Below are 26,037 nucleotides of genomic sequence, written 5' to 3' on the forward strand. Positions count from 1 at the left end.
CTGATATTTCAGTTTCTGAATCGATTCCAGCTCATTCGAGTTGGAGCTTCTTGGGCTGCTCGCGGGAGTGCATCTATTGAGCAGCTATGAAGGGCGGCGACTTGGTCGCCTGTGCATACGTTTCAAAACGGGTTTACCGTTTTTCATATTTTCAATTTGGAGACTGCCTCTGTTGGGCGTCAAATTTTACGGACGGCTATGCCGTCTACTTCTCCCTCCTCTCATTAGCTTGCTTTGGGAAATCCCACAAGTAACGGCGCAGCGTCCCCCAGATGGATGAAAGAGAAAATAAGAATTTACTTACCGATAATTCTATTTCTCGGAGTCCGTAGTGGATGCTGGGGTTCCTGAAAGGACCATGGGGATAGCGGCTCCGCAGGAGACAGGGCACAAAAGTAAAGCTTTCCGATCAGGTGGTGTGCACTGGCTCCTCCCCCCATGACCCTCCTCCAAGCCAGTTAGGTACTGTGCCCGGACGAGCGTACACAATAAGGGAGGAATTTTGAATCCCGGGTAAGACTCATACCAGCCACACCAATCACACCGTACAACTTGTGATCAAACCCAGTTAACAGTATGATAACAGAGGAGCCTCTGAAAGATGGCTTCCTAAACAATAACCCGAATTAGTTAACAATAACTATGTACAATTATTGCAGATAATCCGCACTTGGGATGGGCGCCCAGCATCCACTACGGACTCCGAGAAATAGAATTATCGGTAAGTAAATTCTTATTTTCTCTATCGTCCTAGTGGATGCTGGGGTTCCTGAAAGGACCATGGGGATTATACCAAAGCTCCCAAACGGGCGGGAGAGTGCGGATGACTCTGCAGCACCGAATGAGAGAACTCCAGGTCCTCCTTAGCCAGAGTATCAAATTTGTAAAATTTTACAAACGTGTTCTCCCCTGACCACGTAGCTGCTCGGCAAAGTTGTAATGCCGAGACCCCTCGGGCAGCCGCCCAAGATGAGCCCACCTTCCTTGTGGAGTGGGCCTTTACAGATTTAGGCTGTGGCAGGCCTGCCACAGAATGTGCAAGTTGGATTGTGCTACAGATCCAACGAGCAATCGTCTGCTTAGACGCAGGAGCACCCATCTTGTTGGGTGCATACAATATAAACAACGAGTCAGATTTTCTGACTCCAGCTGTCCTTGCAATATATATTTTTAATGCTCTGACAACGTCCAGTAACTTGGAGTCCTCCAAGTCACTTGTAGCCACAGGCACTACAATAGGCTGGTTCAGATGAAATGCTGACACCACCTTAGGGAGAAAATGCGGACGAGTCCGCAGTTCTGCCCTGTCCGAATGGAAAATCAGATATGGGCTTTTGTAAGATAAAGCTGCCAGTTCTGACACTCTCCTGGCCGAAGCCAGGGCTAGTAACATGGTCACTTTCCATGTGAGATATTTTAAATCCACCTTTTTTAGTGGTTCAAACCAATGAGATTTTAGAAATTCCAAAACCACATTGAGATCCCACGGTGCCACTGGAGGCACCACAGGAGGCTGTATATGCAGCACTCCCTTAACAAAAGTCTGGACTTCAGGAACTGAAGCCAATTCTTTTTGAAAGAAAATCGACAGGGCCGAAATTTGAACCTTAATAGATCCCAATTTGAGACCCATAGACAATCCTGATTGCAGGAAATGTAGGAATCGACCCAGTTGAAATTCCTCCGTCGGAGCACTCCGATCCTCGCACCACGCAACATATCTTCGCCAAATGCGGTGATAGTGTTGCACGGTTACTTCCTTCCTTGCTTTAATCAAAGTAGGAATGACTTCTTCCGGCATGCCTTTTTCCTTTAGGATCCGGCGTTCAACCGCCATGCCGTCAAACGCAGCCGCGGTAAGTCTTGAAACAGACAGGGACCCTGCTGAAGCAAGTCCCTCCTTAGAGGTAGAGGCCACGGATCTTCCGTGATCATCTCTTGAAGTTCCGGGTACCAAGTCCTTCTTGGCCAATCCGGAACCACTAGTATCGTTCTTACGCCTCTTTGCCGTATAATTCTCAATACTTTTGGTATGAGAGGCAGAGGAGGAAACACATACACCGACTGGTACACCCAAGGCGTTACCAGCGCGTCCACAGCTATTGCCTGCGGATCTCTTGACCTGGCGCAATACCTGTCCAGTTTTTTGTTGAGGCGAGACGCCATCATGTCCACCATTGGTCTTTCCCAACGGGTTACCAGCATGTGGAAGACTTCCGGATGAAGTCCCCACTCTCCCGGGTGAAGGTCGTGTCTGCTGAGGAAGTCTGCTTCCCAGTTGTCCACTCCCGGGATGAACACTGCTGACAGTGCTATCACATGATTCTCTGCCCAGCGAAGAATCCTTGCAGCTTCTGCCATTGCACTCCTGCTTCTTGTGCCGCCCTGTCTGTTTACATGGGCGACTGCCGTGATGTTGTCCGACTGGATCAACACCGGTTTTCCTTGAAGCAGAGGTTCTGCCTGGCTTAGAGCATTGTAGATTGCTCTTAGTTCCAGAATGTTTATGTGAAGAGACGTTTCCAGGCTCGTCCACACTCCCTGGAAGTTTCTTCCTTGTGTGACTGCTCCCCAGCCTCTCAGGCTGGCGTCCGTGGTCACCAGGATCCAATCCTGTATGCCGAATCTGCGGCCCTCCAATAGATGAGCACTCTGCAACCACCACAGAAGAGATACCCTTGTCCTTGGAGACAGGGTTATCCGCTGGTGCATCTGAAGATGCGACCCTGACCATTTGTCCAACAGATCCCTCTGGAAAATTCGTGCATGGAATCTGCCGAATGGAATTGCTTCGTAAGAAGCCACCATTTTTCCCAGGACTCTTGTGCATTGATGTACAGACACCTTTCCTGGTTTTAGGAGGTTCCTGACAAGCTCGGATAACTCCTTGGCTTTTTCCTCCGGGAGAAAAACCTTTTTCTGAACCGTGTCCAGAATCATCCCTAGGAACAGCAGACGAGTTGTCGGCATTAACTGGGATTTTGGAATATTCAGAATCCAGCCGTGCTGTTTTAGCACTTCTTGAGACAGTGCTAATCCCCTCTCTAGCTGTTCTCTGGACCTTGCCCTTATTAGGAGATCGTCCAAGTATGGGATAATTAATACGCCTTTTCTTCGAAGAAGAATCATCATCTCGGCCATTACCTTTGTAAAGACCCGAGGTGCCGTGGACAATCCGAACGGCAGCGTCTGAAACTGATAGTGACAGTTTTGTACAACGAACCTGAGGTACCCCTGGTGTGAGGGGTAAATTGGAACGTGGAGGTACGCATCCTTGATGTCCAAGGACACCATAAAGTCCCCTTCTTCCAGGTTCGCTATCACTGCTCTGAGTGACTCCATTTTGAACTTGAACTTCTTTATGTACAGGTTCAAGGACTTCAGATTTAGAATAGGTCTTACCGAGCCGTCCGGCTTCGGTACCACAAATAGAGTGGAATAATACCCCTTTCCCTGTTGTAGAAGAGGTACCTTGACTATCACCTGCTGAGAGTACAGCTTGTGAATGGCTTCCAAAACCGTCTCCCTTTCGGAGGGGGACGTTGGTAAAGCAGACTTCAGGAAACGGCGAGGCGGATCTGTCTCTAGTTCCAACCTGTACCCCTGAGATATTATCTGCAGGATCCAGGGATCTACCTGCGAGTGAGCCCACTGCGCGCTGAAATTCTTGAGACGACCGCCCACCGCCCCCGAGTCCGCTGGAGAAGCCCCAGCGTCATGCTGAGGCTTTTGTAGAAGCGGGGGAGGGCTTCTGTTCCTGGGAAGGAGCTGCCTGTTGGTGTCTCTTCCCCCTTCCTCTGCCTCGTGGCAGATATGAATATCCCTTTGCTCTCTTGTTTTTAAAGGAACGAAAGGGCTGCGGTTGAAAAGTCGGTGTCTTTTTCTGTTGGGGAGTAGCTTGAGGTAAAAAGGTGGATTTCCCGGCTGTAGCCGTGGCCACCAAATCTGATAGACCGACTCCAAATAACTCCTCCCCTTTATACGGCAAAACTTCCATATGCCGTTTTGAGTCCGCATCGCCTGACCACTGTCGCGTCCATAAACTTCTTCTGGCCGAAATGGACATAGCACTTACCCGTGATGCCAGTGTGCAGATATCCCTCTGTGCATCACGCATATAAAGAAATGCATCCTTTATTTGCTCTAAAGACAGTAAAACATTGTTCCTATCCAGGGTATCAATATTTTCAATCAGGGACTCTGACCAAGCTACTCCAGCACTGCACATCCAGGCTGTCGCTATAGCTGGTCGTAGTATAACACCTGTATGTGTGTATATACTTTTTTGGATATTTTCCATCCTCCTATCTGCTGGATCTTTAAGTGCGGCCGTCTCAGGAGAGGGTAACGCCACTTGTTTAGATAAGCGTGTGAGCGCCTTATCCACCCTAGGAGGTGTTTCCCAGCGCGCCCTAACCTCTGACGGGAAAGGGTATAAAGCTAATAACTTCTTTGAAATTAGCATCTTTTTATCGGGGGCAACCCACGCTTCATCACATACATCATTTAGTTCTTCTGATTCAGGAAAAACTATAGGTAGTTTTTTCACACCCCACATAATACCCTGTTTAGTGGTATCTGTAGTATCAGCTAAATGTAACGCCTCCTTCATTGCCAAAATCATATAACGTGTGGCCCTACTGGAAAATACGGTTGATTCGTCACCGTCGCCACTGGAATCAGTGCCTGTGTCTGGGTCTGTGTCGACCGACTGAGGCAAAGGGCGTTTTACAGCCCCTGACGGTGTTTGAGGCGCCTGGACAGGCACTAACTGATTGTCCGGCCGTCTCATGTCGTCAAACGACTGCTTTAGCGTGTTGACACTATCCCGTAATTCCATAAATAAAGGCATCCATTCTGGTGTCGACCCCCTAGGAGGTGACATCCCCATATTTGGCAATTGCTCCGCCTCCACACCAATATCGTCCTCATACATGTCGACACACACGTACCGACACACAGCAGACACACAGGGAATGCTCTTAACGAAGACAGGACCCCACTAGCCCTTTGGGGAGACAGAGGGAGAGTTTGCCAGCACACACCAAAAGCGCTATATATGACAGGGATAGCCTTATAATAAGTGCTCCCTGTATAGCTGCTTTTATAATATAATTTTTGCCACTATTTTGCCCCCCCTCTCTTGTTTTACCCTGTTTCTGTAGTGCAGTGCAGGGGAGAGACCTGGGAGCCGTCCTGACCAGCGGAGCTGTGTAAGGAAAATGGCGCTGTGTGCTGAGGATAGGCCCCGCCCCTTTTCCGGCGGGCTCGTCTCCCGCTCTTTAGTGTATTCTGGCAGGGGTTAAATATCTCCATATAGCCCCCGGAGGCTATATGTGAGGTATTTTTTAGCCAAATAGGTTTTCATTTGCCTCCCAGGGCGCTCCCCTCCCAGCGCCCTGCACCCTCAGTGACTGCCGTGTGAAGTGTGCTGAGAGGAAAATGGCGCACAACTGCAGTGCTGTGCGCTACCTTTAGAAGACTGAGGAGTCTTCTGCCGCCGATTCTGGACCTCTTCATGTTTCAGCATCTGCAAGGGGGCCGGCGGCGAGGCTCCGGTGACCATCCAGGCTGTACCTGTGATCGTCCCTCTGGAGCTGATGTCCAGTAGCCAAGAAGCCAATCCATCCTGCACGCAGGTGAGTTCACTTCTTCTCCCCTAAGTCCCTCGTTGCAGTGATCCTGTTGCCAGCAGGACTCACTGTAAAATAAAAAACCTAAGCTAAACTTTCTCTAAGCAGCTCTTTAGGAGAGCCACCTAGATTGCACCCTTCTCGGCCGGGCACAAAAATCTAACTGGCTTGGAGGAGGGTCATGGGGGGAGGAGCCAGTGCACACCACCTGATCGGAAAGCTTTACTTTTGTGCCCTGTCTCCTGCGGAGCCGCTATCCCCATGGTCCTTTCAGGAACCCCAGCATCCACTAGGACGATAGAGAAATAGGGATTTTTGTTTACTTACCGTAAAATCTTTCTCTGATTCCATCTGGGGGACGCTGCGATCCCTCCCATATGGTTGTCTGGTTTAACCAGTAAATTTTTTCGGTCTATCTCCTTTGGCTTGGCTAAACGTTAACTGAGGTGCTGGCTGGGCAGGAAGGAGATGGGAGGGGTTAGAGGGGGGAGGGGTCAGTTCTTAATAGTTCTGTGCCAAACTTCACAACCACACACCTCTAACCCACAAGTAACGGCGCAGCGTCCCCCAGATGGAATCGGAGAAAGAGATTTTACGGTAAGTAAACAAAAATCCCTATTTCATGTTAACCAGCCAATTGTGGTGCCAGTGGCTACTGACGCCTTGGCAGAGTCAAAGTCTCTCGATGTAGTCAATGCTTTGAAGATCTATGTCGCCAGAACGGCGCAGATTAGGAAAACGGAGGCTCTGTTTGTCCTGTGGGCTCCCAACAAGATTGGGGCTCCTGCTTCTAAGCAGACTATTGCGCGCTGGATTTGTAATACGATTCAGCAGGCTCATTCTACGGCAGGATTGCTGTTACCGAAGTCGGTGAAAGCCCATTCTACCAGAAAAGTGGGCTCATCCTGGGCGGCTGCCCGGGGAGTCTCGGCGTTACAACTTTGCCGAGCTGCTACTCGGTCGGGTTCAAACACCTTTGCGAAGTTTTACAAGTTTGATACCCTGGCTGAGGAGGACCTCTTGTTTGGTCAATCGGTGCTGCAGAGTCATCCGCACTCTCCCGCCCGTTCTAGAGCTTTGGTATAAACCCCATGGTTCTTGAAGCATCCTCTAGGACAGGGCTGGCCAAACCAGTCCTCGAGATCTACCAACAGGTCATGTTTTCCAGGCCTCCTGGAGATCTGTAGGCTTGTCAGTTAGGAATGAATGCAGCACATCTTAATTGGTAATGACTACACCTGTGTACTAGCTAGGTGGTCTGGAAAATGTGAACTGTTGGTAGATCTTGAGGACTGGTTTGGCCAGCCCTGCTCTAGGACGTATGAGAACATAGGATTTTAATACCTACCGGTAAATCCTTTTCTCTTAGACCATAGAGGATGCTGGGCGTCCGTCCCAGTGCGGGCTGTATCTGCAGTTTGGTTATAGTTACGCTCATGTTGCGTTGAGTTCAGTCAGTCTGTGACTGTTGTTGGTCATGCCGTTGCATGCGTTGTTTGTTAAATGCCATGTTGTACGGCGTGTTAGAGGTGTGAGCTGGTATGTATCTCACCTCAGTTAAAATAATTAAATAAATCCTTTTCCTCAATGTCCGTCTCCCTGGGCACAGTTCCTATAACTGGAGTCTGGAGAAGGGGCATAGAGGGAGGAGCCAGTTCACACCCATTCAAAGTCTTCTAGTGTGCCCATGTCTCCTGTGGATCCCGTCTATACTACCCCCCCCCCCCCAGGGTTCTTGAAGCATCCCCAGCATCATCTACGAACTAAGAGAAAAGGATTTACCGGTAGGTATTAAAAGCATATTTTATTTTTCATTAAAAACATAAAACGGTATTATGTAATGCTATTATTAATTAAATTTATATTTCATTTAGAAAACGAATGCAGGGCATTTACCCCGCTACAGGCAGCTCTTGCTGATACAATGTACAGTTTATACGGATACTGCTATTCCTAACATCTGTTGCTAGGATACCACAACAATGCAAATGCCAAGTGGGATTAGAGAGCTGTTTATGCTGAGCCATAAACTCCAGTCTATTACCCCTATATTCCCCCTCTTTCATCTGCCTCCACCTCCTGATCCCCTTACTTGACCCTTCTCCAACAACTTCTCAGTTTCACTGCGATTATGTCATACACATATACAGGTTGAGTATCCCTTATCCAAAATGCTTGGGACCAGAGGTATTTTGGATATCGGATTTTTCCGTATTTTGGAATAATTGCACACCATAATGAGATATCATGGTGATGGGACCTAAATCTAAGCACAGAATGCATTTATGTATCATATACACCTTATACACACAGCCTGAAGGTAATTTTAGACAATATTTTTTATAACTTTGTGCATTAAACAAAGTGTGTGTACAAACACACAATTAATTTATGTTTCATATACACCTTATACACACAGCCTGAAGGTCATTTAATACAATATTATTAATAACTTTGTGTATTAAACAAAGTTTGTGTACATTGAGCCATCAAAAAACAAAGGTTTCACTATCTCACTCTCACTCAAAAAAGTCCGTATTTCGGAATATTCCGTATTTCGGAATATATGGATATGGGATACTCAACCTGTACCTGTGTAGTCTCTTTACTTCTTTTTACTGGCATCATCACCTAGCATAGGTATAAGGACCCCAGTTTGTCCACACTTAGCTGCCCTGACTTACACTGTTCTGTGTAAGAGACGGGAAATTATGACATATCTGTTCCCTGTCTTTGTATTTCTGGGTTGTCTCCAATCAGGAAAAGTGCATCCCTTTGCAGCCTGTCAGGCAGAGTGTCGAAAAGGGCCAAACACTGCAACAATAGCTTGCACAGCCCATACCATGAAAAATTAAAAGCCAATCTGCCTTATACCTGCAGCAACCCCTACTTTTTATTGCTCTTTCAGACCTGAATTCCCCCCCATCCCATCCCATAAGACCCGTCAGGGATAATCTATGCCACTAGGCCATGTACCCATGCTGCTGTTAATGAGAGATTCAGAGTGTATCGGACACAAAAGTAATCACAATGCTGCAATTACACTTAATAACACCTTTATTGAAGCTAGAACAAATCATGTAAAGTGTTGATAAGGGGTAAAAAAAAAAAAATATTGGGTTAGAATCCCTTTAAAATGCTATGACTTTTTACCATGGAAGGTGGTTAAAAGACTGACTGAAAAAGCTGTAAGGCAATTGTTATATAAGGGTTGTGTAATGCATTGCTTTTCTGTTGCAGCAACCGTGTTTTCACTGAGGGGACATGTAAATTACTGAACCTGGTGATCACCGACTTGGTGGATGAAGATTATGTGCTAAACTGCAGAAAACAAGCGGCTTCAGCGCTAATGTTTGGAATGGTTGCCTTGGTTACCAAACCTGGCCAGACGTTCGCTCCGCTTATTGGCACATGGTTACTTTGTGTCTACACAGGTAAAAGTATTGGTTTACAAAACACCATCATGTCATTGTAGGAATAAAAATCCAGTTTATTGACTAGTCCAGTGGTTCCCAAACTTTTTTTTTTAATCACGGCGCCCTAGAGCATCAGAATATTTTTCATGACACCCCTAGGCCAAAGGTTTCTTATGGAGACATTTTGAAAGAAATATTACATTAAGCAAATTGTGTTTATATGTCGTCCTTAGGTTCAATAGTGTGGTGAGGAATAAGATTTGATTCTGTTTGTCTATATATTTTATGACTGGCAGCCACCAGCACTGGTTTTGCCTATTACATGGACCATAAATAATTTGAATTGGTCCTGGACCACCAATCCAAGGCACCCCTGCAAGTTTCCTGAGGCACACAGTTTGAGAACCACTGGACTACGGGTTACGTTTAATTTTACTATGAATGTTCATTGAATTATATGGATATGTCATTCTGCAAAGCAAGCCTTGTTTCTCTGTATCAGTATATATTATTGCTGCTACATGGCAGTGTTAATTCAGTGTGCAATCAATGTTGCTTGCCCAGCTGAGGTCTACAGTGGACTTCTGTTATCTAAACCAGTGATTCCCAAACGGTACCGCAAGGCACTGGCAGGGGTGCCACTGGTTGGTGGTCCAGTACCAAATACAGGTTGAGTATCCCTTATCCAAAATGCTTGGGACCAGAGGTATTTTGGATATGGGATTTTTCCGTATTTTGGAATAATTGCATACCATAATGATATATCATGGTGATGGGACCTAAATCTAAGCACAGAATGCATTTATGTTACAAATACACCTTATACACACAGCCTAAAGGTAATTTAATACAATATTTTTAATAACGTTGTGTATTAAACAAAGTTTGTGTACATTGAGCCATCAAAAAACAAAGGTTTCACTATCTCACTCAAAAAAGTCCGTATTTCGGAATATTTGGATATGGGATACTCAACCTGTAAAATAATTTGGGGTCACTGTGATAGGCAACACTGGTGGCTGCTGTCATAAAATATGTGGACAAAGAGAAGCACAACCCTGCCCCCCACCGCGGAAACACAAGTTACTGACTTTAATCATTTTTTTTTACAGTTTCTCAATAAAAAAAAACTTTTGGCCTACGAGAGCCATTAAAAAAAAATGCAGATACAGATGTGTTCTCTTTCGTGGCAAATGTACGTACGTAGGTATGTGCGCATTGTGGCAGGCGAATTAGCACGCACACGGGCGACAGTACACCATGCTGCAGCACCGTTCGTACCATGGGCTCATATGGGGGCGTGGGTGCGAGCACAGAACATGTGCCCACTAATGGTCACTTTCTCACTGCATGCATGCCATAGTGGTGCCCGAGATGGAAGAGGACACATCTGTACTGTAGGGAAGGAATTCCCAACCTCTGACCTCAAGGCACACTAACAGTGCAGGTTTTAGTGATATCCAGGCTTGAGCACAGATGGTTAAATCATAATAACTGAGGTACTAAGTCACCTGTGCTCAAGAATGGATGTCACTAAAACTGGACTGTTGGTGTACTTGGGGGCCGACTTTGGGAATGTTTGCTCTAGGGAGCTATGATTCATTAAAGTCTGAGAACCACCGGTCTAATCTAAAGATTACGAAACATTTTTAGGCCTTGCTTTGGACTATAGACCAGTGTTTCCCAAGCTTGGCCCTTAAGGCACACTAAGGGGTATATTTATTAAAGTGCTAGATAAAAGTTTAGATGTTGCCCAAAGTAACCATTTAGATTCTATCTATTATCTTCTAGAAGGTGTGAGATAAATAAGTAGAATCTGGTTGCTATGGGAAACATCTTCACCTCTATAAGCTTGCACTTCAACTGGGTTGCTAATTTACATCTCCTGTGCTCATATATGGCTTTCTTTAATACCTGGACTATTAGTTTACCTTGAAGAACATGCTTGGGATCTTTTGCTATTGACCATATCTGTCATTTACTCCTGTTGACGTTCCCACTCTGGTGATGCAGCGGCCTCTAAGTCTGGCCCACTTCTGAAGTTTGCATTTAATACTCTAGGGCAGTGGTTTCCAAACTTTTTTGAATCACGGCGCCCTAGAATTTCAGAATTTTTTTCACGGCACCCCTAGGCCAAAAATTTCTTATTGAGAAATTTAGAAAGAAATATTACATTAAGTAGATCGCGTTTATATGTCATCCTTAGGGTCAGTTGTGTGGTGAGGGACAAGATTTGCTTCTGTTTGGCCACATATTTTATGACTGGCAGCCACCAGCACTGGTTTTGCCTATTACATTGACCATGAATAATTTGAATTGGTGCAGTAGTATCCCTTTCCCTGATAACGTATAGTTTGAATTGGTCCTGGACCACCAACCCATGGCACCCCTGCAAGTGTCCCGAGGCACCCCAGGGAGCCACGGCACACAGTTTGGGAACCTCTGCCCTAGGGCCTAGAAGAATTACACATTATGGTCTTGCAAGTGAGTTCCACTCACTATACATTATTCATCTTTTCTATAGTCTCTCACTTGCACAAATGCTGTAATAAATGTCAGCGTCCTTATTTAGATATGTATGTCATAAGGAGCTACATATTGTAAATGTTACTAAAAGTGGCCATACATTCTGCAATTGGCCTGGTCATCCAATTATCAGCTGATTGGGCCAATGATTGGTTCTGTTGCGGGCATACACTGTGCAGTTATGACGGTCGGGCGCGTGAGATCTTGTCACGTGTGACGCGATAATTGGTGCTAAGATCTTGCAGTGGGCATACACGCCATCCGAGACAATTATTTGATTGTATGGCAACATCAGATATTTGATCTGTTTCATGGGGAGTTGAGTCACAGTATGGTCAGAATAAGGTCTGTACAATGTGTAAAATCTCTTCTGCTGAGTACTCCTTACATGTGGTCTATTTTGGTGTTGGAAGGAGTCCCAGCGTCATACCTGGATGTAAACGATTAGGTCCATCCATAGGTGCTGATTTATGTTTTTGCTGGTGGGTGCTCGACGGGAGGTGGCAGCGGGATTGTACGGGCGGCAGTGACTAATGCCCATTACACATTATGCCACACACCGTAATGCCCATTACACATTATGCCACACACCGTAATGCCCATTACACATTATGCCACACACCGTAATGCCCATTACACATTATGCCACACACCGTAATGCCCATTACACATTATGCCACACACCGTAATGCCCATTACACATTATGCCACACACCGTAATGCCCATTACACATTATGCCACACACTGTAACATCAATTACATAGTATACAATACACTATATAGAATACTATCTAAATCCTGTATTAACCTCATAAATTGTACAAACTGCAATGACAATACAGGAGACTGTACATAACCCCCAGAGTAATGTACAAAATAATGTATAGTACATACCCTCTACACTACTTATGTGAATATACTGAACATCTGCTAGCTGCCGCTGCCCCCGCAGTGGATTAAAAGAGACGCTCTGGGGGCTGCTTCCGTACAGTGTAAAAAAAACCCTCTTAAAATGCCCGCCGCCGGTGAGACAGGTGCTAGAGTTCAAATGTGACCACTAGCGTCTGTCTCCTCCTTGGCGGCGGCCATTTTTAGTTGTTGTTTTTTTTACACTGCACTGTACGTAAGCAGCCCCCAGCGCGTCTCTCCCAATACACTGCGGGGGCAGCAGCGGCTAGCAGTAACTAGGGCAGTGGCTGGTTCCGCGGGTGCTCTTGATAGTCCATGGGTGCTCGGGCCCGAGAGCACCCATGGAATCGGCGCCTATGGGTCCTTCTACATATATGGCATTATGAAGGTTGTGTTATTGAAAGACTTGCTTAGCTAAATTGATTGTTTTGAAAACTGCAACAGCTTCCTCATCCATATTATTCTGTCTTCCTTGGAACAATAATAAAAAATAAAATATGGGATATAGTCGGGATCCTGGCGGTCAGAATACAGATGCTGGGATCTCTACCGCCAGAATGCCGGTAGCGACACCACAACTATTCCCACTGCTGGGTGTCCATGACACCCATGGAGTGGGAATAGAACCTGTGGCGAGCGCAGCGAGGGGCTTTGTTGCGCTTGCCCCCCTGCCAGCGTTCTGGCAGTCGGGATCCCGGCATCTTTAGTCTGATCACCAGGATCCCGTTCCCAACCCAAAAATATATAATCATTCAATATAAATTATATGACTGTATTCTTAGGAGCTTTGTAGTGATTTTCATATATTTTTAGTTTTATATAGGAAAAGGGGACAAAACTTTATTTAAACAAACATTTTCCTTTTTATATATATATAAATTATACTTTTAACTGGATAACACAAGTTAAATAGAGGTTTGTTACATTGATGTTTGTTTTCATTGTAGGATATGATATATTTCAGCGGGATGCTATGAATCATATAAGTACGGAACCACAGATGGATTCTAGCCGCGTACTAACAGCCACTCTCCGGCAAGGGTGCTTTTATCTCCTGGTATTCATCCCAATAACTTGTGCTCTCCTCCAGCTCTTCACCTGGTCCCATTTCACTCTACGTGGAAAACGCCTTTTAGCAGTGAAAGCTAATCGCCAGACTAAGCCTCAAAATGCACTCCCACAGGATGTCAAAACTATATGAAGGACAGCAATTCTCATGTCAGTCCAATGGTTATATCTTTACAGTCATTATGGCGGAGAAGTCGCATCAGCGCACGGTATGTGCACTGATACCACTTCTCCTGCATGTATGAGTGTGCGGTGCATGACCCTTGTCTATATAGGCACTGCTATCTGTAAGATAGCATGCTGATATACAGGGCAATGTATGAACGGTTAGTAGCACTGACCCTTTTGATAGCTGCAGCTGCCGTTACGCACCACAGCCAGGGACAACGCTACGGGCGGTACAGAAGATCTTGCGCATGCCCAGAGGAGGCGGCCGGGGTAGAGGCACAGCGCATCAGCACTAGATTGCTAGAGCGGCCTAGCCCTAACCGTCCCTTTCGGCAGCATATCCCTAATACTTACCATTTGAAATGGTCAGTATTTTGACTGTTGGAACGCCGACTACATTCCGCTATATCATCATGTGTGCGCTCTCCTAAAGAACGGTGCGCAGGATAGTGACGACACCATGCAGCATGGGGTTGATCATTATCCCAATGCTGAGCGCTATATATATATATATATATATATATATATATATATATATATATATATATATATATATATATTACAAAATGGCAGACATTTTAGTGACTGGTGGTTTCTGACCTAAGTGCTATTAATAGAGGTTCTAGAAGATGGGATATTTATATTAAATGGACCACCACTTCAAGAATCATCTTCTCTGCCAATTACATACTTAGTTACAGGACCATTTGCCAAAATAGATAACTCAAACTGATTCTTTGTAATTATGCTGAGAAAAAGGGTAGGTGCCATCATCTGTGGTACAATTGTTTGTCATTCCAAGACATAATGCAACTTGTGCCATTGCAAACTGGTGTTTGAGAAGCCAAGAGCATGATTATAAATATATAGAAACCTTTGTTGATCTTTTTTTTTTTGTGACCGTGACATTCCACCGTGACATTCCAGGGGTCCTGTGTGATGTTTTACTTGCTGGCAAGTAAGGAAAGATGTCTGTATAGTGAGTGATCACAGTGGAGTAACTTCAGGGATAAACCACTTGAATAGAATTGTTTTACTTCATGCACCTCTGACTGCAGCTGTCGCTGTCATGAGATGATCGGAGTATCACTAGTTATAAGGCGATACACCGGAACCTGTCCAAACACCATCACCTGTGAGAAGCAACTTGGGCTTCCGTAAGTTGAGGGGGCCAAATTGTTGTTTAAGTAACTGGTTTTGCCTTTGAACAAATTGCCACTTTAAATCTAGTGACAATAGCACCAGACATGTTTGGGATGGTGGTGATCAGCATAGACACCTGGACCCAGGCCACCAGAATGCCTGCAGGGGGGGCGAGCGTATCAAAGCCTCTTGTGGGCTCGGTGGCTCGCTGCGCCTGCCACAAGTTCTATTCCGACTATGGGTGTCATGGACATCCACGTTAGCCGGGATTCTGGCTGTCCGCGGTCAGGATTCCAGCGTTAGTATCCTGACTGCCGGCAATGTAACCGCATCCCCACCAGACCCTGCAAACCACAGGCTTTTACATTTGGCCCGAAGTGTCCTTTACTTACATCTATCATTTCCACTATTATAATCATGCTTAAACCTTATTTCTCTATCGTCCTAGTGGATGCTGGGGTTCCTGAAAGGACCATGGGGAATAGCGGCTCCGCAGGAGACAGGGCACAAAAAGTAAAGCTTTAGGATCAGGTGGTGTGCACTGGCTCCTCCCCCTATGACCCTCCTCCAAGCCAGTTAGATTTTTGTGCCCGGCCGAGAAGGGTGCAATCTAGGTGGCTCTCCTAAAGAGCTGCTTAGGAAAGTTTAGCTTAGGTTTTTTATTTTACAGTGAGTCCTGCTGGCAACAGGATCACTGCAACGAGGGACTTAGGGGAGAAGAAGTGAACTCACCTGCGTGCAGGATGGATTGGCTTCTTGGCTACTGGACATCAGCTCCAGAGGGACGATCACAGGTACAGCCTGGATGGTCACCGGAGCCTTGCCGCCGGCCCCCTTGCAGATGCTGAAGTAAGAAGAGGTCCAGAATCGGCGGCAGAAGACTCCTCAGTCTTCTAAAGGTAGCGCACAGCACTGCAGCTGTGCGCCATTTTCCTCTCAGCACACTTCACACGGCAGTCACTGAGGGTGCAGGGCGCTGGGAGGGGGGCGCCCTGGGAGGCAAATGAATACCTATTTTGGCTAAAAATACCTCACATATAGCCTCCGGAGGCTATATGGAGATATTTAACCCCTGCCAGAATCCGTTAAGAGCGGGAGACGAGGCCGCCGAAAAAGGGGCGGGGCCTATCTCCTCAGCACACAGCGCCATTTTCCCTCACAGGCTGGAGGGAAGGCTCCCAGGCTCTCCCCTGCACTGCACTACAGAAACAGGGTTAAAACAGAGAGGGGGGGCACTAATTTGGCGATATGCTTATATATATATATTAAGATGCTATAAGGGAAAACACTTATATAAGGTTGTCCCTATATAATTATAGCGTTTTTGGTGTGTGCTGGCAAACTCTCCCTCTGTCTCTCCAAAGGGCTAGTGGGTCCTGTCCTCTATCAGAGCATTCCCTGTGTGTGTGCTGTGTGTCGGTACGTGTGTGTCGACAGGTAGGAGGACGATGTTGGTGAGGAGGCGGAGCAATTGCCTGTAATGGTGATGTCACTCTCTAGGGAGTCGACACCGGAATGGATGGCTTATTTAGGAAATTACGTGATAATGTCAACACGCTGCAAGGTCGGTTGACGACATGAGACGGCCGACAAACAATTAGTACGGTCCAGACGTCTCAAAAACACCGTCAAGGGTTTTAAAACGCCCGTTTACTTTAGTCGGTCGACACAGACACAGACAGGGACACTGAATCCAGTGTCGACGGTGAATAAACAAACGTATTCCTTATTAGGGCCACACGTTAAAGGCAATGAAGGAGGTGTTACGTATTTCTGATACTACAAGTACCACAAAAGAGGGTATTATGTGGGATGTGAAAAAACTACCATAGTTTTTCCTGAATCAGATAAATTAAATAAAGTGTGTGATGATGCGTGGGTTCCCCCCGATAGAAAATTATGGGCGGTATACCCTTTCCCGCCAGAAGTTAGGGCGCGTTGGGAAACACCCCTTAAGGTGGATAAGGCGCTCACGCGCTTATCAAAACAAGTGGCGGTACCGTCTATAGATAGGGCCGTCCTCAAGGACCAGCTGACAAGGCTGGAAAATATAATAAAAAGTATATACACACATACTGGTGTTATACTGCGGCCAGCGATCGCCTCAGCCTGGATGTGCAGAGCTAGGGTGGCTTGGTCGGATTCCCTGACTAAAAATATTGATACCCTTGACAGGGACAGTATTTTATTGACTATAGAGCATTTCTATATATGCGAGATGCACAGAGGGATATTTGCACTCTGGCATCATGAATAAACGCGATGTCCATAACTGCCAGAAGATGTTATGGACACGACAGTGGTCAGGTGATGCAGATTCCAAACGGCACAGTATGGCCGTATAAAGGAAGAGGACTTGTTTGGGGTCGGTCCATCGGACCTGGTGGTCACGGCAACTGCTGGAAAATCCACCGTTTTTTACCCTAAGTCACATCTCTGCAGAAAAAGACACCGTCTTTTCAGCCTCAGTCCTCTCGTCCCTATAAGATCATATCTGCCCAGGGATAGAGGAAAGGGAAGAAGACTGCAGCAGGCAGCCCATTCCCAGGAACAGAAGCGTTCCACCGCGTCTGACAAGTTCTCAGCATGGCGCTGAGACCGTACAGGACCCCTGGATCCTACAAGTAGTATCCCGGGGGTACAGATGGGAATGTCGAGACGTTTCCCCTTCGCAGGCTCCTGAAGTCTGCTTTACCAAGTCTCCCTCCGACAAGGAGGTAGTATGGGAAAAAATTCACAAGCTGTATTCCCAGCAGGTGATAATTAAATTACCCCTCCTACTACAGAAAAGGGGTATTATTCCACACTATATTGTGGTACTGAAGCCAGAAGGCTAGGTGAGACTTATTCTAAAAATTTTTTTTTGAACACTTACAAAGGTTCAAATTAAGATGAAGTCACTCAGAGCAGTGATAACGAACCAGGAAGAAGGGGACTATATAGTGTCCCGGGACATCAGGGATGCTTACCTCTATGTCCCAAATTTGCCCTTCTCACTAAGGGTACCTCAGGTTCGTGGTGCAGAACTGTCACTATCAGTTTCAGACGCTGCCGTTTGGATTGTCCACGGCACCCCGGGGTCTTTACCAAGGTAATGGCCGAATTGATGATTCTTCTTCGAAGAAAAGGCGTCTTAATTATCCCTTACTTGGACGATCTCCTGATAGGGGCATAGTCCAGGGAACAGTTGGAGGTCGGAGTAGCACTATCTCGGATACTGCTACAATCAGCACGGGTGGATTCTAAATATTCCAAAATCGCAGCTGATCCCGACGACACGTCTGCTGTGCCTAGGGATGATTCTGGACACAGTCCAGAAAAAGGTGTTTCTCCCGGAAGAGAAAGCCAGGGAGTTATCCGAGCAAGTCAGGAACCTCCTAAAAACAGTGCATCATTGCACAAGGGTCCTGGTAAAAATGGTGGCTTCCTACGAAGCAATTCCATTCGGCAGATTTCACGTAAGAACTTTTCAGTGGGATCTGCTGGACAAATGGTCCGGATCGCATCTTCAGATGCATCAGCGGATAACCCAATATCCAAGGACAAGGGTGTCTCTCCTGTGGTGGTTATAGAGTGCTCATCTTCTAGAGGGCCGCAGATTCGGCATTCAGGATTGGATGCTGGTAACCACGGAGCCCAGCCTGAGAGGCTGGGGAGCAGTCACACAAGGGAAAAATTTCCAGGGAGTGTGATCAAGTATGGAGACTTTTTCTCCACATAAATATACTGGAGCTAAGGGTAAATTTATAATGCTCTAAGCTTAGCAAGACCTCTGCTTCAAGGTCAGCCGGTATTGATCCAGTGGGAAAAACATCACGGCAGTCGCCCACGTAAACAGACAGGGCGACACAAGAAGCAGGAGGGCAATGGCAGAAACTGCAAGGACTTTTCGCTGGGCGGAAAATCATGTGATAACACTGTCAGCAGTTTTTCATCCCGGGAATGGAAACTGGGAAGCAGACTTCCTCAGCACGACCTCCACCCGGGAGAGTGGAAACTTCATTGAGAAGTTTTTTTCCACATGATTGTAAACCGTTGGGAAATACCAAAGGTGGACATGATGGCGTCCCGTCTGAACAAAAAACGGGACAGGTATTGCGCCAGGTCAAGAGACCCTCAGGCAATAGATGTGGACGTTCTGGTAACACCGTGGGTGTACCAGTCGGTGTATGTGTTCCCTCCTCTGCTTCTCATACCTAAGGTGCTGAGAATTATAAGACGTAGAGGAGTAAGAACTATACTCATGGCTCCGGATTGGCCAAGAAGGACTTGGTACCCGGAACTTCAAGAGATGCTTACAGAGGTCTTATGGCCTCTACCGCTAAGAAGGGACTTGCTTCAGCAAGTACCATGTCTGTTCCAAGACTTACCGCAGCTGCGTTTGTCGGCATGGCGATGGAAAGCCGGATCCTAAGGGAAAAAAGGCATTCTGGAAGAGGTCATTCCTACCCTGGTCAAAGCCAGAAAGGAGGTGACCGCACAACATTATCACCACGTGTGGCGAAAATATGTTGCGTGGTGTGAGGCCAGGAAGGCCCCACAAAGAAATTTCAACTCGGTCGTTTCCTGCATTTCCTGCAAACAGGAGTGTCTATGGGCCTCAAATTGGGGTCCATTAAGGTTCAAATTCGGCCCTGTAAATTTTCTTCCAGAAAGAATTGGCTTCAGTTCCTGAAGTCCAGAAGTTTGTCAAGGGAGTATTGCATATACAAACCCCTTTTTTTTGTGCCTCCAGTGGCACTGTGGGATCTCAACGTAGTTCTGGGATTCCGCAAATCACATTGGTTTAAAACCAATCAAATATGTGGATTTGAAGCATCTCACATAAAAAGTGACCATGCTCTTGGCCCTGGCCTGGACCAGGCGAGTGTCAAATTGGTGGTTTTTTCTCAAAAAAGCCCATATCTGTTTGTCCATTCGGACAGGGCAGAGCTGCGGACTCGTCCCCAGTTCTCTCCCTAAGGTGGTGTCAGTGTTTCACCTGAACCAGCTTATTGTGGTGCCTTGCACCTACTAGGGACTTGGAGGACTCCAAGTTGCTAGAAGTTGTCAGGGCCCTGAAAATATGTTCCAGGACAGCTGGAGTCAGAAAATCTGACTCGCTGTTTATACTGTATGCACCCAACAAGTTGGGTGCGCCTGCTTCTAAGCAGTCGATTGCTCGTTGGATTTGTAACACAATTCAACTTGCACATTCTGAGGCAGGCCTGCCACAGTCTAAATCGGTTAAGGCCCATTCCACAAGGAAGGTGGGCTCATCTTGGGCGGCTGCCCGAGAGGTCTCGGCATTACAACTCTGCCGAGCAGCTACGTGGTCAGGGGAGAACACGTTTGTAAAATTCTACAAATTTGATATCCTGGCAAAAGAGGACCTGGAGTTCTCTCATTCGGTGCTGCAGAGTCATCCGCACTCTCCCGCCCGTTTGGGAGCTTTGGTATAATCCCCATGGTCCTTTCAGGAACCCCAGCATCCACTAGGACGATAGAGAAAATAAGAATTTACTTACCGATAATTCTATTTCTCGGAGTCCGTAGTGGATGCTGGGCGCCCATCCCAAGTGCGGATTATCTGCAATACTTGTACATAGTTACAAAAATCGGGTTATTATTGTTGTGAGCCATCTTTTCAGAGGCTCCGCTGTTATCATACTGTTAACTGGGTTTAGATCACAAGTTGTACGGTGTGATTGGTGTGGCTGGTATGAGTCTTACCCGGGATTCAAAATTCCTCCCTTATTGTGTACGCTCGTCCGGGCACAGTACCTAACTGGCTTGGAGGAGGGTCATAGGGGGAGGAGCCAGTGCACACCACCTGATCCTAAAGCTTTACTTTTTGTGCCCTGTCTCCTGCGGAGCCGCTATTCCCCATGGTCCTTTCAGGAACCCCAGCATCCACTACGGACTCCGAGAAATAGAATTATCGGTAAGTAAATTCTTATTTTTTGCATTTCATTTTCTGTGCTTCAAACATGATCTACTGTTGGTTAGAACAGCCTTAGAAATTAATGAAGGAATTAACATTTTCTTTTTCTATTCTGGTAATGATCTCAAACAGTCTTTCAAAACAATTTGTTGTGCAGCATGGATGAAATGCTGTGCATAATTACCGCAAAATAATATTTCAGCGTACAAATAGCAGATCTGTCATCTATTTACTTTCCAGAAAGGTTCTGTATCTTCACTAAAGAACTCACAAAGGAGTTTTGGTTAATGTAGAATGTCCTGTGTTGAGTTATTCTCATGACGCCAGGAAACAGCTAATATTTTAGATCCATAATTAAGGCTCATTCAGACATCTAGATGGCGCTACAGTTGCGGGTGATGTGCTGTTTGTCTGCTTGTAACAGCGGCACATTGTGAGCAGAACATCACTTATTTTGCATCATATCCCCATAGAGGTGCATAGGAAAATTAGTGATTTTACCGGACCATAATTTATCCCTGCAAACCGATGAGCATTCAGAAACTCCAGACTCGGAACTTATTTGAGCCGTTTTCCAAACTGATATCAAAATCAGTCTTCTTTATTGTTTTTTTTTATTAATGTATTTTTAACCTGTGAAACTTTTACCCTTGGGACAACTTCATCATCTCATGATACAAAAAACTGTTTACAATGAAATTCTGAGATTGTACTAGGTAAACTCTAGCACTTACCTAGAAGTTTCTAACATTTGCTATTCAACTAACCGAATGTCTAACTGTATACCTAATTTCATCTCAGGACATCCTTGTGCCGGACCAACTGCATCACTGCCATGTTCTGGTGTGATCATAATTTGCCATAAAAATAAAATTCTATTTTCTCCACAGTACTGTTGTTGTGCACCGGTCTTTCCAATACACACCCGATAGTACTCATCACACGACACTGGTTGAATAAGATATTTTTATTTTAGGATTCTGAATGTGTTTTCGAAGTCACCAGCTGACAGTTTTACTTGTGCACGGTACAGGATCAGGCAGATATTACAAATTACGGAACTACAAATCAGAAAAAAATAAAATAAAATGCAAGCTGATAAATGCTGACTGCCATTTAATAGAAATGATGGGGGATGCCTCAACGGAGCACACTGAATCAATGTAGTATGAAGATCTAGATTCACAATAATGTAGCTTTAACCTATTAAACAGCGTGAGGCAATTTCTTTAAAGAAGCCCAGGCAGCTGTGTTTTATGCTGTATCTTAATAATGAAAAAAAAAAAAACCTATCACCCATATATTAAAGCTCCTGGGACCCTGCTGCCGCACCCAAATACTCAGGGTGGGTCTGCAGTCGGTGTAATGGGGATGCAATTTGGACGGTTATCCTGCAGGCATTGGAAATATGTAGTGCACATACATGGGTACTTGTCTCCACTCTCTCCTTTATGATTTTATTTGTCCTATGAGTGTTAGGCCAGCTGGACCTTTAATAACATACCCCCTGGAGCTATTGTATTATCAATGGGATTGATATTAACATTCTTGAAATCAATACCCATTAGAGCAGTAACATACAACACAGCTGAAGTAGGGAAGTAGAAGAATTATCTCACTGACATAATGACCAACACAGACGACTTCCATGGTGCTGTATTGCTCATTTAGTGTAGTCAGCAGATGTCAATTAAATACAAACATTAATAGTGTAAACTTTTTTTCTTTGCACTTACAACACAGGGATTTTGGCATGAACATCCCATCTTAAACCAACATCACAAAAAAAAAAAAAAAAAGTTATGGCCAAATATGAAATTCATCACATGACAGCTAGAGGAGAGCCGGTTTCATGGCGCGTGTGGCTGCTGAATGCTTGGTGCACCATTAATACGGTGTTACTTGCACAGATATATAGATCAGGTCATCTTTGTCTAGAATGTATAACAAATCTAATATTCTATACAGCTAATAGCAGCCGCTACTATTCCTTTCACTTAAACAGGAACCGCACTGCAGCTCACCATAGGTAACGTGTACAGTACAAGCAGAAAAAGACTGTCACAAACTTCATGACCTCAATCTCTTCCAGGGAGCTGCAACTGGTCCATACAGTAATCAAACCAGATACATTATTTAGTAATGACTGATGTACACAATCCATAGTCCCATCTGTTAGACATTTACAAGACAAGCAGGAAAATCTGATGTCAGTGTTCCGTGCTGGAATATGACAGCAGGTGTTATTGTAATGAATACAAAAAGGTAAAACATCCACAGCTACAGGTTAGACACACAAGGACGTTCCTCTAGTATCTATAGCATTACATGGCCACTTCTGCTCCTGTTGTTTTCTGGAAGTTAAATGAGTCACTGGGAAGATCCCTCAGAGCAGTATAATGCAAGAACAGAACTTCAGATCAATTGCCAACATTTCATAGAGGTCATACTGGATGTGTTTCAAGTTTACATGTGAGAAATGCTAGGGCCATGTAACACTTGAAAGTATACTATGAGAAATGCTAGGGCCATGTAACACTTGAAAGTATACAAGTGGCTATTGCCAATTGTGAGCAGAGATCATGCTGAAAGGGAAGGGTCCCGGGGCTCATGCAATCGCCTACGGTTACAGCTACATAGGAATAAACTACACTACAGTGTGGAAACTACGGCTGAGGCAATATAGGGCAGTGTGCTCGTCCTGTGCATCTGTGCTTTCACCATGCCACCAGAATACCCCTCGCTTTGTCAGACTTGGAAGTTTATCGAAAATAAATACAAATAAACTGTAGTAAAGGCAAATCTGGTAGGCCAGAAAATAGGATGAAGGCAGATAAGTTAATAATTAAATATTACACTGTTTATGTAAATGTACATTTTCCTTTATAGTGGTATTCATTAGTAAGCACTTCAGTATAGACAAATAATATGCAGACAAAGACAATAACTAGGCGCGCCGGCTTCTGAAGAACTAAGAGTCCCAGCATGTTTTGCGGCATGGCAGAGGATGTTTGGAACTGTTGCGCCACAGCAAGTCAAGCATTGCAGGTTTTCTAGCCTGAAGCAGCAGGTGAAGGTGCAATATAACCTACGCTGACCTGCAGACAGGTGGTGACAAGGATATCCCTTATAAACGAAAAACAAACTCCAGATGTCTAGCTATATAACTATACTGTTCTTTTATTATCATGCAATAGAAACATTTCCAATAATCATGTCGTTTCAACTAGTTTGACATGTTACAACTTTTTGAGAAACTTCTCTTTTTTTTTTTTTTGTAGCCTCAAGTAGTTGCCATTGTGTAAGGTGATATAAGTGCAGACTCATAACGGGACAGATCTTAATCCACCGCCACTTGGATCCTTTCTAGATGTTATGTACAGTTTATCTGTTATGGGTAAATTGGATACAATTCGATAAAATATTTTCTGCAACAGACCATTTCATGAACCCTGGTGCAACATAATACACAAATAGGAATGGGATAAAGGCTTTCTCCTCCTTGGATTTCTCAGTTTGCCTTTACACTATCAGATCTTTTCCCCTCGTTAGACCACTTCTTGGCATGCTGGAGCGCGCATACAGACACATACATACACACCCACCCACCAGTCACCTCCTGACGATACTCTCATACTCAAAAAGCGAGTTTTAAACTGAAGTGGACAGATAAAGAGACTTGGTCTTTCGGGATGTTAGAAGGTTTTCCTGTGGATAGCTCTGGATCCATCTTCTTCATATTCTTTCTTTGAGACCCACATTTTCTTGAAGGTGTCCAGAGAAGCCAAAATGGATCCACTGAAAAAGAGACATTTTATTTGCTTTTGGCAAACCAGCATTAAAACTGCAATATGGTTTTAAGGTGTTGGCTCAGATATTCCTTCAATAGGAATAAAATATGTCTTGCCCTGAGGTACAGATGTAGCCATGCTCATCTTTGCTGCGATGCAGCATGCTACAACACGGCTTGCCAGGTTGCGACTATTTGTAGCCGGCGGTCACTCCAGTAATTCCAAAAGGAATAGTCGCATCTTGGCACGCCATGCACAATGCCGCATAGCGGTAAGATGAGTATGGTTACTTCTGTAGAAATGGTGCTGCTCTTTACTAGTTATTGCCACAGATTCCTTAGTGTCACCCATCATTAAAGAGAACCTGCTGCCTGTACAAAGTGAAGGCAGCCATTTATTTGGGTGAAACAAAACGAACTACAGAAAGACTTCCTAAACCATAACCAAGTTTCCATGGTACAACATGATCCCGAGCAGTGGTTGTCTTAAGGTCCATACACACTAGGCGTTTTTGCCCAGCGTGTATGCATAGCAATGATCGCTGACATCCCTGGGCTGAAAAGCGCTCAGTCCATAGACACAGCTCATTTCCCCCCTGTCCAACGATGCCAGCGGGGGTGAGCGGCTTTCCATAGCAGGACGCTATGAAAGCCACTCACCCCGCCGTTCATCTACTGGTAATACCAGTAGATGAACGGCGGCCACCAGCAATGAAGCGGGAGCGCGCATCATTACTCATCGCTGGGGCATACACACTGGGCGGGTTTGAGCTGAAAGCAGCTCAACACACCAAAAGTGACCTGCTTTCAGCTCAAGATCGCCCAGTGTGTATGGGCCGTTACATGTTCCTTGGCCTCCTCAACAAGTGCATGCTTTATGGACCAGCTATGAAACACAAATGGACTGATCACCAATGTTTTATTATTATTCTTTATTTATATGGCATCACAAGGGATCCGCAGCGCCCATTACAAAGTACATAATCAAATGAGCAAACCAGAAAACAGCACTTACAGTTCAAGACAATATAGGACAGGTATGGAAAACCAGGGGACAGGTGCCATTAAAGGGAGTATGGAGTTTAGACAACTTAATACATTAATCCAACTATAAACCAATCTCTGTTACTAAATGCAGAACTATAAACCCGACACTGTCTAATGGCAGTGTATTGGTTCTACACATTATAGGATGGTCTGCAACATTACTAGATATCTGGTCGGTGTGACGGTGCAATTTTCACTCCATCACTTTCAATTCAATGTTTGTCATTCCATAACATAAATGTTCCCATCTGAGGGAGAAGGTGGCAGCAGACGTGTATACAGTATATAATACTATTTGCCAGTTACACTCACCTATAGGACACTGCTTGGAATAATAGCAAGCTCAAGGTAAGGACACACTGTAATATATTCCTGTTTGTGCCACGAATACTGTACACCAGCTATTTAAAATT

The 26,037-nt window shown here is 45.3% G+C and overlaps 2 protein-coding genes across 6 annotated transcripts in view; one reads left to right on the top strand and one right to left on the bottom strand.

Annotated features, from left to right (window-relative positions):
- The window catches only part of MFSD13A (major facilitator superfamily domain containing 13A), a 75,448-nt gene extending 61,168 nt beyond the window's left edge, over nt 1-14,280 (top strand). For all 5 annotated transcript variants that reach the window (XM_063961916.1, XM_063961917.1, XM_063961920.1 and 2 more), the window contains exons 8-9: nt 8,874-9,067; nt 13,433-14,280. In XM_063961916.1, the coding sequence (XP_063817986.1) occupies nt 8,874-9,067; nt 13,433-13,686 (448 nt within the window). In that variant the 3' untranslated portion in view covers nt 13,687-14,280. The remainder of the gene's footprint in view (nt 1-8,873; nt 9,068-13,432) is intronic.
- Nucleotides 14,281-21,739: 7,459 nt separating this feature from the next.
- ACTR1A (actin related protein 1A) overlaps nt 21,740-26,037 on the bottom strand; it is a 119,917-nt gene continuing 115,619 nt past the window's right edge. The window contains exon 11 of the mRNA XM_063961925.1: nt 21,740-24,585. Within this exon, the coding sequence (XP_063817995.1) occupies nt 24,483-24,585 (103 nt within the window). The 3' untranslated portion in view covers nt 21,740-24,482. The remainder of the gene's footprint in view (nt 24,586-26,037) is intronic.

Source organism: Pseudophryne corroboree, chromosome 3 (genome assembly GCF_028390025.1).
Source record: "Pseudophryne corroboree isolate aPseCor3 chromosome 3, aPseCor3.hap2, whole genome shotgun sequence".
NCBI lineage: Eukaryota > Metazoa > Chordata > Amphibia > Anura > Myobatrachidae > Pseudophryne > Pseudophryne corroboree.